This window comes from Trachurus trachurus (assembly GCF_905171665.1).
Source record: "Trachurus trachurus genome assembly, chromosome: 3".
Classification (NCBI taxonomy): domain Eukaryota; kingdom Metazoa; phylum Chordata; class Actinopteri; order Carangiformes; family Carangidae; genus Trachurus; species Trachurus trachurus.
Window position 1 is genome coordinate 38985720 of NC_139893.1, and position 14536 is coordinate 39000255.

The 14536-nt window shown below is 42.5% G+C and overlaps 1 protein-coding gene across 4 annotated transcripts in view; it reads left to right on the top strand.

The window, feature by feature from the left end:
* The window catches only part of uacab (uveal autoantigen with coiled-coil domains and ankyrin repeats b), a 62977-nt gene extending 49456 nt beyond the window's left edge, over nucleotides 1-13521 (top strand). For 3 of the 4 annotated variants that reach the window (XM_083997468.1, XM_083997470.1, XM_083997469.1), the window contains 9 exons: nucleotides 1131-1238; nucleotides 2124-2156; nucleotides 2760-2852; nucleotides 3406-3436; nucleotides 3536-3585; nucleotides 3737-6436; nucleotides 7498-7650; nucleotides 8791-8856; nucleotides 10915-13521. In XM_083997468.1, coding sequence (XP_083853594.1) covers nucleotides 1131-1238; nucleotides 2124-2156; nucleotides 2760-2852; nucleotides 3406-3436; nucleotides 3536-3585; nucleotides 3737-6436; nucleotides 7498-7650; nucleotides 8791-8856; nucleotides 10915-10986 — 3306 coding nt within the window. In that variant the 3' untranslated portion in view covers nucleotides 10987-13521. The remainder of the gene's footprint in view (nucleotides 1-1130; nucleotides 1239-2123; nucleotides 2157-2759; nucleotides 2853-3405; nucleotides 3437-3535; nucleotides 3586-3736; nucleotides 6437-7497; nucleotides 7651-8790; nucleotides 8857-10914) is intronic. The other variant, XM_083997471.1, reaches the window with a different exon arrangement.
* Nucleotides 13522-14536: the final 1015 nt, after the last annotated feature.

The window sequence follows — 14536 nt, forward strand, 5'->3', positions numbered from 1 at the left end:
GGCTGCACACACAGAGAGGACCGCCCCTTTATGATAAAGGTTGTAGGATACAAGGGAAGTTTTCTCCTCGGCTTCCATCAGAGCAGAGTGACTGACAGACCCGTGTTTCAGACCAAACGCTCTATGTAAGTGATTGCTGTCTGAAGATAGAACTATTTAAGACTTATATTAACACAAACATTCACCCTACTTCTGCTTTAAGACATTATACTATCTTGTTTTGGTTCAATCCTGGCATTCTAGTGTCATTTTCACCTGGACAAGGCAGCTGTTTGCACTGCCCACGGGCTGTGAGCAGGTCATGAACAGTCCAGACAGCAGAGAGATACAGTTAGACTGGAGCAGGTGAAGCTAGGAGAACATGGAGACCACGTCAGAAAAAGAAAGAATGCACTATGGCTCCATTACTACTGGAATGAATGAATGAATGAATTTATATTTATTTAAGTGTCATGCACCAATTGCACCAAACAAAATCATCAGAGCACAGACAAAACAAAACAAAAACAAAAACCACATGGAGTTCACATAAATAATTCACTTTTTCTTTTTGACCAGGCACTTTTTATGAAAGTAGCTCTAGTAAAGACTTCTTTTCTGAAGAACCATTCCAACTTTACCTCATCATCAGCCCAAAACAACTCAGGTTTCACATTTTGCATTTTCTGAAACAGAAACTGCCTGTTCTGGCTTCGTCATATAACGGACAATGAAACACAAAATGCAGTTCATCCTCAATTACATTTAGATTACATAATGTGCATAGTCTTTCATCCTCAGGTACTGAGTTTAAACCTTCCCACTTCTATTGCCAGAGGGAGAATCCCCGCCCTCAACTGGGCACATAAAGATCTCTTGGATCTTTCCAATTGCAAAGTCACATAGGGTTCTGAACAATAAATTTAAACCAGATATCATTAGCCCATTTTTCTTTATACTCAAGAAATAACTTATGCTTCACAAAATTAACATTACTGGATGTAGTGATACATACTGTAGCAGTTTGCCAACAACTTTGTGTTTACAGCTTGTCTCAGCTGCCCCCTAGTGGACAAAGCCAGAAACAGAAAAGCGTCATCAGATGTGTGTTTTTGTAAGCCTTAAATCTTGTCTGTGTGGATGTGTTCCAGGACCTGGAGAGACAGAATGAGACCCTGCAGGAAAGTCTGAAGAAGTACCACCAGGAGCAGAGATCACTGCTGGACAAGGTTAACATGCTGCAGCAACAGCTCTCACAGGTAAACAATACACCAGCACAGTAGCAGCTACTAAGCTAAACAACTCTGCTGAGATGTTCCTCCTGTTTTTGTTTTTCAGTGTGTAAGGTTTTCTGTGGATCTGAGATGTTTGAGTGTGAAATATAAAGGAATATGATAATAAATGCTGAGATGAGTGTCTGCTCCTTTAGAATAATACCATAGTCACAAGTTCTGCCAAGATAATAAATGCACTACTTGATTTAGTAAATGTGTAATCACAGGTTTTTCTTTCAGAGCAGGCTTTTAGCACTGATTGCTTATAGACAAGATTAATTATATTAATTACAAGCCACGGCAAAAAAAAAAAAAGGCTATTTGTAAGAAAAGTGAGCATATTTCCCTCCGCTCAGCAGGAAGCGGGTAATTCAGGCTGTCTACTTGTCTGTCTCAGATGATAGTGATGCTATCTATAGACATGCCTCTGCCTCCACTCTCAAACCCCTTGATTCACTTCATCACTCCACCCTGAGATTCATTACGGATGACAGTTGCTTTACCCATCATTGCATGTTGTATGAAAAGGGTGGGAAAGCATCTCTAACAGGGAGACATTACAGATGTTTGTTTCTGTTTTCTGCTACTCCTACTGCTGCTGCTGCTCAGTTGTTTGTTGTCTTATTATACTGTATGTGTATCATTTATTCTCTCAAGCTTAGTTTTGACATAATTGAAAAAGATTTTTTATGATTTGAATAAAGGTTCAAAGAAAGAATGGCAAGCCAGTGAGATTGCTCAATATGAGCCAACAGCATGATTTTTATTCCCGTGACTACAAAGACATTCACTAAAAAGAATTGTAATGGTTTATGGTCAGTTATTTAATCCATCAATTGAGTGACTCTGTGTTTTCTCTTTGATCTGCAGGAAAAAATGTCTGCTGAGGACACTCAGAAAGAGGTATTTTCACTTTCTTAAATTTATTCAATATCTAACACACAGATGCTGCTGGGTCTCACAAAGAAATACTGTTCTGCAAACCACTGAAATCTTCCCACATCCACCGCTTTACTGCCTTAAAAGCTTTGGCATTAACTGCAGTTTGCCACGTACAGCCCTTTGGAGGATAACTTTATTCCAAATGACGTCAAGAAGCCCATAGAAATGGTTAAATATTGCTAGACTGGTTGTGGCTGGAGACATCACGCTCTCAGCTCATCCATTAATCCTCAGCAACACCACATCTTAACCTTTTCAAAACATCTACGTACGTGGACACAAGCATGAAGTGATCAGATTTTGTTGATTTGAGCTACTCAGAAACTTCTATTCTAAATATTCTAAATAATTAGAAATAGGTATATGTAATACCTTCTTACTGACTCCCTTCAAGTCTTAACTATAGGCTATTGTTAGCCTGGATAGACATAGATGGAAACTGCAACTTGACTAGTTGGTGGAGACACAGAACCACGAGGCCCTAATTCTAGACTTTTAACTTAAATTTGAACTTATCTACTTATCAACCCGCTCATCCCTGTGATTTTCTTTTTACTGGATCAGAAGGAGCAGTTGAAGGTGTTGCTCGGTACTAAAGAGAAAGAGGAAGGGGCTCGAGGACTGGAGACTGTCAAAGTCCAGCTTCGTAGTACTTTGGTCAGTGACTTGATGTCTGTGTGATGTCTGTTGAAGTCTGACGGTGTAAAGTTCTGTTAGTTTACAAACACCCAGTGACCAGCAGACCTGCTAAACTCATCTCAACAATTCTACAATCAATCCACATTCATGACGGTGATTAAGTTCAGTCTGTGCTGAGGTGTTGGTACAACTTCACAGTCGTTTTGAAGGATGTCATTTGAGTTGAAGTGTAGTGCTGTACCTGCTCTGATAGGCAGTTCTCTTATTTTGTCCATCACACGAGCTGCATAATGTGATACACCTCAACATCAGCACAAACCACATCCTTCACAAATGACCATAGAGATGAATCAGCAAATCTCTAACAGAGTTTCAACAAAAAGCTGAACATTACAACCTTCATGAAAGTAGGAAAGCTGGTGACTCATTGTACTGAACTGCATTACTTTGAGCTCTGCATATTCAATAATATGAAAATGAGTTCTGCTCAAACCTTCTGTTTAGAGTTAAATAGGATTTATTGTAAGAGTGAGCCATTTTGTAATGAGTGTGTATCTGTATGTGTTCACAGGGGGACTACTGTGGCCAGTCTGTCATTAAAGGTTAGATTTATTGCATTTCTTGAGTCCTTTCATATTTAATCATCAAAATATGAGTTGGTCAAATGTTAAACATTGTGTTTGTTCGATGTTGTCTTGCAGGCAAAGAAAATGTTTTGGTCAAACAAGCTCACAGCCTGGATTCTGATCAGGTACATATTTATATATGTGGAACAGTTACATGTCAATTGCAAATGTTTGCTCCATCGTTCCCTAGAATGAATCAATTTCTATATAAAGGGAGGGAAAAAACAGCGATTTTATATTCTCAGATGTCACTTTTTTTTTTTCCTCTGTATGCAGATCATCCAGAATCCTGCCATGTCACGTTCACTGTCCAGGCCTCTAGAGAAGAGTCCAGCAGCTGTAGGCTGGGACCTCTCTGGTGAGGTGGACGCACTCAGACGTGAACTTGAGGCAGTGAAGAGAAGACAGCAGGCGGCGGAGGAGGAGACCACACGACTTCAGTCTGCCCTCAACCGTAAAAACAGAGAATGCCAAGAACTGATTCACAGCCGAGACGTGATCCAGAAACAGGGCGACCAGCAGGTTAAAGAGCTGGAGGACGCCCTGGGAGATGTCCAGAAGAGGATGCTGGACTCCGAGTGTAAAGTCAAACAGCTGCAGGCCCACGTAGTGGCAGTGAAGGAACACCTGGGAGGCCAGGCCACGGAGGAACTGCGCGTGCAGCTCCTGGATGTCAAGGCCAAGTACGAAGGAGCCTCAGCCGAAGTCTGTCGCGTCCGCAATCGCCTCAAACAGAGCGAGAAGGCCTTGGAGGAGTACAAGTCCAGCGAAAACCAGTTGGCGACTGAGGCTGAAAATCTGACCCAAGAGGTGGGAGTCCTGACGGCGGAACGAGACGAACTGGCAGAGACTGTCGTAGAGATGGAAACCCAACTGAAGGAGACCCACGCTAAACACGGAGGCGTGGTGCCGTCGGAGAAGTTCGACAACATGAAAAACCTGCTGACGAACGCCGTGGACGAGAAGGAGCGACAGCTGGCCGAGCTGAGGGAAGACTACGACCGCGTCCTGGAGGAGGTGGCCGAGCTCCACCGGAAGCTGGACGGCCCCTCGTCCCAGGGAGGAGCCGAGGAGCAGCAGAGGATACGGGCCGCTCTGGAGGAGCAGAACGCTTCGCTGAAAAGGAAACTGGTGGACGTCACCGCCAAAAGCCAGGCCCTCATCCAGGAGGTGGAGGAGAGCGAGGAGGAAAGAGATATACTACGAGAGCAACTGGACGAGCTCAACAGCAGGATGGAGACGGACTTTGTACCCGTCAGGGAGCACGAGGAAGCTCAGACAGACATGGTGACAGCTTTGGAGGAGCTGAAGGACAAGCTGGTGGAAGCCAGCGAACGTCACGGCGAAGCAGAGGGACAAGTCCAGCAGCTTCAGGCCGAGAGGACGGCGCTGCAGGACAACATCAGGAGTCTCCAAACCGCCAGGGACAGACACCAGAGCCAGACTGAGACCCTGAGGTCCCAGAATGCCGATCTGATGAAGAAACTGGAACAGTTGCAGAGGAGATGTGAAGACAGAGATAAAGAATGTGTGCAGCTGACCACACAGAGCCAAACTCTGAAACAGAGCCTGGAGGGAGAGTACGTTCCCAGACAGCAGCACGAGCAAGTGAGGGTGGAGTTGCGTTCCACCTTAGAGAGCGTTAAAGCCGAGATGTCGAAGTTGGAAACCAAGGAAAAAGAAAGTGGCGAGGAACTGAAGAATGTGAAAGAAGGAAATGAGAAGTTGAAAGAGGAATTGGACAAAGTTTTGTTGGAGATGAAGGAAAGCTACATAAAGATAGAAGATCACAAGTCGATCACAGACACTATGACTGCTACTGTGATCGAGGCAGAGAATAGAGCAAAAGAAGCAGCAGAAAAGTACGTGTTGGCCCAGGAGGAAACGGTGAAGCTTACTGAAGAGTTAGAAGCCCAGAGGATAGAACTTGACACCATACAGGAGGCTATTCAGTCCAAGTTCATCCCACTGACGGCGGCCGAGGAGAAGGAACACTCGTACAGTGCCCAGGTGAAGGAGCTGACGGTCAAGCTGCTGGAAATGGAGGAGAAGTACGACAAAGAAACGTCTGCTAGAGAAAGTGACAAGCTGGAGAAAGAGAAACTAAAGCTGGAGGTTGAATCTGTTCAACAAAGACTGGACGCTGCTTTAGTCACCAGCGAAAAGCACAAGGAAGTAGAGGGAGAGTTCACGGGTAGATTTGAGGAGCTGACTCAGAAGCTGGTCAGCTTGGAGGAGCAGCACAAGGTGGTTACGCTCCAGAAAGCCGATCTTGAGGACCAGAACGGCCTTTGCAACGCTCAGATCCAGAATCTGCAGGAGCGTCTGAAATCGGAGTTGACTCGGATAGCGACGTACGACACGGAGCTGAAAGCCCTCAACGACACCGTGCAGCAAGCACAGGCCGACTGCAAGAAGGCCAGAGAGGCTCAGCAGGAGGAGGCCCAGAGGGTCAGCGGTTTACAGAAGGAGCTGCAAGACCGCCAGGGGGATCAGAGCTCTCTGCTGCAGCAGCACGTCGACGAGAAGGCGGCCCTGGAGGGCCAGGTGGCCAAGCTTCAGATGGCTCTCCGGGAAGAGGAGGAGAACAACGCCCAGAGGGCCGAAGACGTCTCCGCCCTGCAGACCGAGCTCCTCCGAGCCACGCAGGCTCTGGAGGAGGTCCGCTACAAGGAAGACCACATGAGCCAGCTGACCAAGGAGAAGCAGCAGCTGCAGGAGGAGACGGCCAACCTGAACAACAAGCTGCTGAGCTTGGCGGAGGAGTGCGAAGAGGCGCGTCGGCGGGCGACACAAGCAGTGGAGGGCGAGAGCAACGCCCGGACGGAGATGGAGACGGTTCAGGAGAAGGGACGAGGCGTAGAAAGAGAAATTAGAGATCTGAAGGAGAGATACGATGAGTCGCTCAGCACCATCTGTGATCTTCAGAGGAGGATCCAGACATCAGCTCAGCAGACCGAGGCCAAAGACAAGAAGGTGGGATAATGTACATTCTAATAAACAGACTTTGTAAGTCATGCTTTTATTATTGCAAGTAATTAGACTGATGAGAGCTAAATGTAACTGGTTTGGAAAGAAAAGAATGTTGAATGATATTTTCAAACATTTGTTTCTATTTTACCGATCTTTTTTTTTAAAGGGATAGTTCAACATTTCAAGTCATCTGTGAAATGGGTTGATGATCATGGGTTACATCCACAGTGTCATTCAAAAAAGAGTTTTAGGTTTTAGTAAAGTTGTAGTAGGAGTAGGTTTGTAACCTTTAATTCTCGGTGCAAGCTATTTTTAGAACGGCGGAGCAGAGCCGTGAGCTGCTCAGAGCTACGCTACGGAGGCTAATGGGATTTCTTGGTTTCCCTCATCAGATACACAATCCAACAACTCCACAAGGCTCTGGTGGACAAGTTGTGACCTGCACATTCACCATGCTATGAGATAATAACGGAACGTTACCAGACAGAGTTGTTTTCGAGGCAAATGCAGAGACTGTTTGCCGAAAAACTGCCCCCGATGGGAACGCGCATCAGCGGTTTTGCATGAATTTACCTCTAAAACAACTCTGTCTGGTAACGTTCTGTTATCTCATAGCGTGGTGAATGTGCAGGTCACAACTTGTCCACCAGAGCGTTTTGGAGTTGTTGGATTGTGTATTTGATGAGTTTGATGAGGGAAACCAAGAAATCCCATGAGCCTCGGTAGCGTAGCTCTGAGCAGCTCACGCCTCTGCTCCGCCGTTCTAAAAACAGCTTGCACCGACAATTAAAGGTAACGAACCTACTCCTAAAACTATGGGGATTTGTTGAACTATCCCTTTAAGCAATGGAAAAAGGATGTACATTAATAATTGTGTGTGTGTGTGTGTGTGTGTGTGTGTGTGTGTGTGTGTGTGTGTGTGTGTGTGTGTGTGTGTGTGTGTGTGTGTGTGTGTGTGTGTGTGTGTGTGTGTGTGTGTGTGTGTGTGTGTGTGTGTGTGTGTGTGTGTGTGTGTGTGTGTGTGTGTGTGTGTGTGTGTGTGTTTGTGTGTGTTTGTCACACAGATCACAGAGTTGCTGATGGACGTGGAGCGGTTGAAGCAGGCCCTGAACGGTCTGTCCCAGCTGGCATACACCAGCAACGCACCCAACAAGAGGCAGACGCAGCACATCGACACGCTCCAGGCCCAGATCAAGAGCCTACAGCAGCAGCTGGCTGTGAGTGGACACACATTACATATGATAGATATAAATATGTATACCCACCTAGACAACGATGCATATTCTGAGGGTGCAGTCTGTGGGGGGAAAAAAGGGAGAGGGGTTGCTTTGGAAACATTTTTATTCATAAAATTAAGCACAAACCCATGTCTGTATACTCTTAAAGTTGTTCAAATGATATTAATAGATTTGCAGAGAAAGAAAAGATCATGAGGTACATGGTGTGTTGTTTTCCCACTCAGACATTATTGTGCTCATGCAGACACATGTGATGTAGGATCAGACACAACTAAACAAACGTTTGAATGCTAATGCAGCATCCCAGAATGAAATCTGTTTTTCAGTACCATGGATAGCGTCGCCTGGCCACACGAGCCAGAAAAGCTTATTTATACATTTCAGTAGGCAGTAGCACAATGAGCTACGTAATGTAATGCAAAAATAAATAAGCTGCAGTCACATGAGCGCAGACAGTGGAAATCCATTTCTGATTTTATTGTTGTTTGCACTATAGACTGTTCTCACATTGCAATGCTTTACTTAGACATCCCCACTGGGGGACAAAAATAATTCAGCATAGGCAGGGATATATAGAGCAGCCCACCCCCTCCCTCCTGGCAAAGTGCACCCAGCATATTCTGCTTTATATTTAGATAGATTTCCTGCACAGTAACTGTCAGAAAAATAACTGTATCAACCAGTGTGAAGTTTTTTTTAACTTTTTTTTTTACTATATTTTACATGATGATGATGTTCAAAGTTTTCCTGATGAGGGATAATGCAGAAACACATAGGGCTCACAATCCTCAATCACAGCTAAGTGCATTAGCTCATGTTACATTACAAATAGTTATATGGAAAGTAATTCAGAGAACAAAATCATACATAACATTATACAATGTGAAGTGATTGATTTATAACGGTGACTGCTGCTCCATATTTACAGAAACCTCTGCATCTTCCATGTAAACTGATTATTTTTAACAAAGGAACGAGGGTGTTCAGCTGCTCTTCTTGTAATATTTTAGTGTAGCTGGTAGCTAACTCTAATTTAGCGACTGAACTGCATCTGTATTCACAAGCTGGTGTAGTCACTGTGTCATCTTCATTTCTCTCTTCTCCCTTCTGCCTGATAAGGATGCTGAGAGGCAACACAGGGAGGTGGTCTCGATTTATCGAACTCATCTTCTCAGTGCAGCACAGGTGAGTTAACTCTCATTAATCTCTATTGAAGTGATAATCGCCTCGTTTCTTTCTCCAGCTCCTAAACTACACAATGACTACTGAGGGAGTTTGTCTCATGAAAAGGCCTGATTGAAATAATATGCGTCATGACAGAATAATAGAACAGATAAAAGTGCTCAAAAAGGAATGATTTCTTCAGAACATGCTCAGTTAATGTGTCTTTACCAGCTCCGGGATGTTTATAATTAGATTTTAATTTAGTTACCCTTGTGTGTGTACATGTATGGTACTCTGGAAAAGTTTAAGGCAGTTTAAGTAAAGTGAAGATGCTTTCAAAAATAAGCCATGAATAGTCTTTGTTTCAGCAAAGAAACAAAGAAAAGTAAACTTCATCCAAAGTTCAGTCAACAGAAGAAACCTAAATCAGAACCAGTTCTCCTCCACACAGTTCTTCCAGGTTCTTGACTGGCAGCTTGTTGAAGCCTCTTGGAGAACTTTCCATAGTTGTTGTGTGGACTGAGGCTGTCTGAGTGTCTTCTGTCTCTTCATGTAATCTCAGACTGAGGACTCTGTGGGGGGTTGTACCGTCTAGGACTCAGTTTCTTCTTGTCAATTCAATAGCTATTTTTGACACTGGCTGTAATGTTTGGGTCATTGTCATGCTGCAGAATAAACCTGAGACCAATCAGAGGACTATGTAGAGCAGTGGTTGTCAAACTTTTCCCTAAACTGACACACATTAGGAAAAAATATTGAAACAAACACCAGAAATACAGGCAAGGCAAGGCAATTTTATTTGTATAGCCCGTTTTTACAAACAGTTTGTCTCAAAGGGCTTCACATAACACCATAACAACATCCTCTGACCCTCACATCCACTGAGGAAAAACTCCATGGAAAACCCTTTTAACAGTGAAAAATCGGAGAAACCTCAGGGTGGGACACCAAGGCCAAACTACAAAGTACAACAGATAAGAGAGTTCGAGAGTAGAGGAGAGGAGAGGGCTCCATGTAACCAGATGTGTCCCCCAGCAGTCTAAGCCTATAGCAGTGTACACAAATATTTGTTCTGAGACTGAATAATGTCACTTTTATTTTGGAGAAATTTCAAGGAAAAACATGTGGAAAAATTCTGAGAATAAGTTGGGGACCCCAGAGCCCTCTCAAGGACCTCTGGGGGTCCCCAAACCCCACTTTGAGAACCACTGATGTAGAGGACTCAGAGGTCCAAGTTCATTCTGTGCTTCTAATATGAATACTCAATACATATGTTTTAAACAGTCGGGTTATATTGGTACGTTTAAAAAAACCAATACAAAGGTGACAAAGAAAAAAGATCACAGTGTGTAAATACAGAGCCATCCTTCATAAAAAGCAGACTGAAGTCAGATTTAGTCGAACCCCGTTTAGTATGTTCAGTATGTTCAGTATCTGTCCTGTCAATCCCATCAACAACATGTTCTAGAAAGCTCACGCCACAATGTTTCTTATGTTCTAAAGCCTGCTGTCAGTAGAAAGTAATTACAACGGGGCTAAGTTAGTGTAGAGGTGAAACAGCAGCTGCAGAACGTCTCTAGCTGGCCTCCAGTCAACATTACTGGGAGGCAAAACAGATCAGTGACAGGGGGTTTGTGGCACACTGGCACCACAAAAACAATCAACAATCACAACACTGCACAGACTGAATGATATGTATACAACAAGAAAAACCTATCTGTGACATCATACCTGTTTTATCTGCTCATGATCGCACTTTTAATAAGATGAGCCGTAACAACTTTCAGCACTTTGTCACCATCCATCATATTTTCTCAGTACAGTGAAGAAAGCCCACTGGTAATTTGAAGCAGCCATTACAGGTGGATTGCGGAAATGTAATGGTCTGCAGGGTACGCATTTTTCATCAAAAAGGAAACATCAAAAATGCAGAAAATGGCTCTAAAAAAAATCTGCCTAGATTATCTAAAATACATGTAGGTGTACTGTACTGAATAACTGACAAGAGCAAAGAGTTCACAGTGATAACACTTTAAATTGATTAACTGAAGTCCTTTTTTTCTTGATCGTCTGTCTCAGGGCCACATGGATGAGGACGTCCAAGCCGCCCTGCTACAGATCATCCGCATGAGACAGGAGTTTGTGTGTTAAAGCTGCCTCCTACCAAACACAGTTCTACCTGCTGACTCCGATTCACCATTTTTTTCCTTTTTTTTTTACAAACTCCCTGCTGCCAAGTGTCCCCGCTGTGGCCCCTGTGGGTGCTCAGTGTGTGTCTGTCTGTCTGTTTGTCTCTCTACAAACAGTCTGAAATCCATTATGTTGTAGTATGACCCATTTTTGGTTCTCGGATGTTTTGTTTTTTTACTACTGTAGCACCAATATGGTTCAATAGAAACACAGCAAATGAATGAAAACTCAGTTAACCTAAATTGATAGTGCACCACTTGTAGTCAGAGTCCTGGATCAGACTGAGCAGTGAAGTGATTTTTCTTTTTTTTTTGCCATCACCTGCTGTTGATGCAGAAATGTTTTTCAATGAGTGAAAACGTGATTCCACACATTTCTGTTAAATCTTTTTTTTGAACGACACTGTGGATGTAACCCATGATCATCAACCCCTTTCTCAGATGACTTGAAATGCACAGCTGAAATGTAGAATGGACATGCACACAAAGACCACTTTTCACATTCCCACCTAACAGTCAGCACTCATCCAGTGTTTTTTATTTTATTTTATTTTATTTTTTATAGTCAACAGCATTTTCTTTTCAAGGATTGAAAGGGTAGGTTCACATTTTTTCAATCTGACAATAATACAATACTGTCATGCCTGGACGGTACAGTATACACATTGAATTAGTTACAGGAAGCTGTAATCATTCCTCCTGTTCATACTGGAGAGACATGGCTTCAGAGGAATGATAGAAGAGTTACGTTCAAGAGAATTTATGACATCTAACATCAAAAAGATAAATGTTTGACATATTCATCTTGTGACATGTAAGAGGTCTGAGAGGTGAACACATGATTTCTTTCAGTAGTCAGACAGCTTCTGGAATAAAAAGCAAAACTCCCCTATTCACAGAACATGCAGGCGATCTATAGTCACCGGGTACACATGGAGGGTTATGGATAATATTGTTTAGTTGGATAACATATTTAAAAGAATGTCCTTGTTGAGATGTAAACAAAAAAAAAAAGAAAAATAGTGGAGTAAAACATTTAACTTCTGATGTGCTGTGTTGGAGTTGAGTTCAGATAGAGTCAATAGTTACACTGCCATGTTACTGTGCACATGAACAAACATAACTGTTTAACTCAGAATATACTTAAACTAAGTCAGATTTGCTGAAGCCTCTTATTAACATGAATTAACCTCAGAGTTAGGTTTTGACTTGATTTGTCTGACACTGGGAAAGCACCAGAAAGGAATCTCTCCAGACCACAACAATGATTAGAGATTTTTTTTTTTTTTTTTTAAGTGAACCTATCCTTTAATCAAGCTCATGTCAGGTGTAGGACTAAAGCTATATTCTTGTTTGAGTCAGACTCCATTTGTTGCACAGTTATTATCCTCTGGAGGTCCAAACTAGCACGTTTTCAGTTTAGTCCGAATGCCAAAGACCTAAGGTTCATCCAAATCTTCAGAGCCACTTGCCATTCTGGGAGATGGTGGAGTCTGCAGGAGATTTGGGAGAGCTCTCAGTCACAGTGTGGTTCCATGAGCCTGTGCGTTGGTAATGCTGGATGTGAGTCATGGAGGTGTGGAGCAGAGATCTCTTGCTGTGTCCTACAGTTTGCAGTGGCACGTCGTCCTTTTTTTCTTTTCTTTTTTTTTTTGTTAAAACCAGAGTGTCCTCTAGTGGTGAGACTTGGCGGGCCAAGTTGATAGAAATTGTAATAATCAGTGTGGCCCAGGGGTAGGCAGCTGTTGTTCTTTGGAAGCTGTAATATCTGCATGCTTGTACTCAACACGAGGGGGAATTCATTATTAATGTGAAATTAAATGAAACAGAATATGAAATCAGAATGTAAAACTAAACTGACAGAGCTTAACTTATAATAAGTGTTGTTTCCTTTTCTCAAAGACAACTAATGTCTCAGCTAAAGCTCGACTTTACATCAAACCTAATGTATGCAACAGTGGACTTTGCAGCTCTCCTCGAGCAAAGGCTGTGTACCCCTGAGCCAGCTCTTTGTGACTCTTACTGGTGTAGTGTAGTGGTGTTGTGATGGTTGAGCGAGTCTCTTGTGCCTTTACACTGATATTTTTCATAGCTTTGTACTACTTTAATTACTCTACTACAGTGTGACAACTCTGATATTCAGCAGGTCTGGAAGTAGAACGGCACAAACCCCATTCAGGGTAACATTTACTGTAGAAAACAGATCTGTCGTCATGTGGATAGACAACCCCCCCTTTAACAAATAGTTATTTGAAACACTCCTGTCTTTTACCTTTCAGCTAACACACTTCAACAAGGTAGAAGTTCTTTCTTTCTGTTTTTATACTTTGGTCATAAACCACACCTCTTGCATTTTGTCATGCAGATTTTTAGGATTTAACACTAATTTCTCTAGGTATTTGTTACTAAGTCCCTTCTTCTGTTAACATGAATTGAATCCAGATAAATCTCTAAATACATATACTGTTAACAATCTGTTTAAATTGGTTGGTTTCTTTGGCAATAATATTTGTGTTTGTGAATCAATAATACAAAATAAATAAAAGTGCCTAACATAGAAAACTACGTTTCTCATGTGTGTTGTTTAGTGTACTGTCATTTGTCAAAACCAGATGGATTTCCATGACATATGTACATACACGGATGATTCCAGACGTTGAATCCTGCTCATGTTGATGAACTTGATCAAAGTTTAACTTTTATTTATGTGTCCAATTTTTTTTTTGTCTTTTGGTCTTCTATCTATCTTCTATCTTTAGATCTGTCATCTCACTGAGTTGCCATTATATAGTTTCATCTTGAATGGTGAAATAGTTTATATTGACTGTGATTTGTGTTGACACTGTGCCTGACCATTGTTGTGAGGTCAGACACACCTGGATTAATCAGTTGGTCCAATAATGTAAGACATGAAATAAAGGAGCTGGCTTATTTCAGGAAGTAGTGGAGCTGTGAATAAAGCCCATTCCTCTAGGGGGAGTGGCTACTGGTGTAGTTTTCTCTATGGGGCCTATTATATTATACAGGGCCCACTCTGTTCCCTGCTTTTCTGCACAATACAACACTACTACTGTAAGATAAACAACATTGTAAAAGACCAACACCACACATTTAGGCCCAGCTTCTGTCTCACCTCTGTACACTCTGAAGATCACCTGGGACCAGTGTGTTTCTTGAGATAGGCTACACTGCCACTACGGTGGATGATGGTGGTGGTATGTGTTATAGTTCATTTGGGTTCTTATATTGAAATAACACATTGGAGCCAATAGCTTTACTGAGAACGTGAGCTGAAGAGATAATAACGCAGGCATGAGCAATTGAACATGTCAGCTCAGGTCCCTCAATCTATTATATACAGTATACCAGATTATAATATATCATGGTATGTAATGGTGCGTTTCATTTAAATTGGAAGTCAGAACTCGGAGCTTGGAACAACGTTGGGCGCTTTCCAGTTAAAAAACCAACGCGGAACTCAGAAAAATGTACAGTCAATAAAATTAATCTAA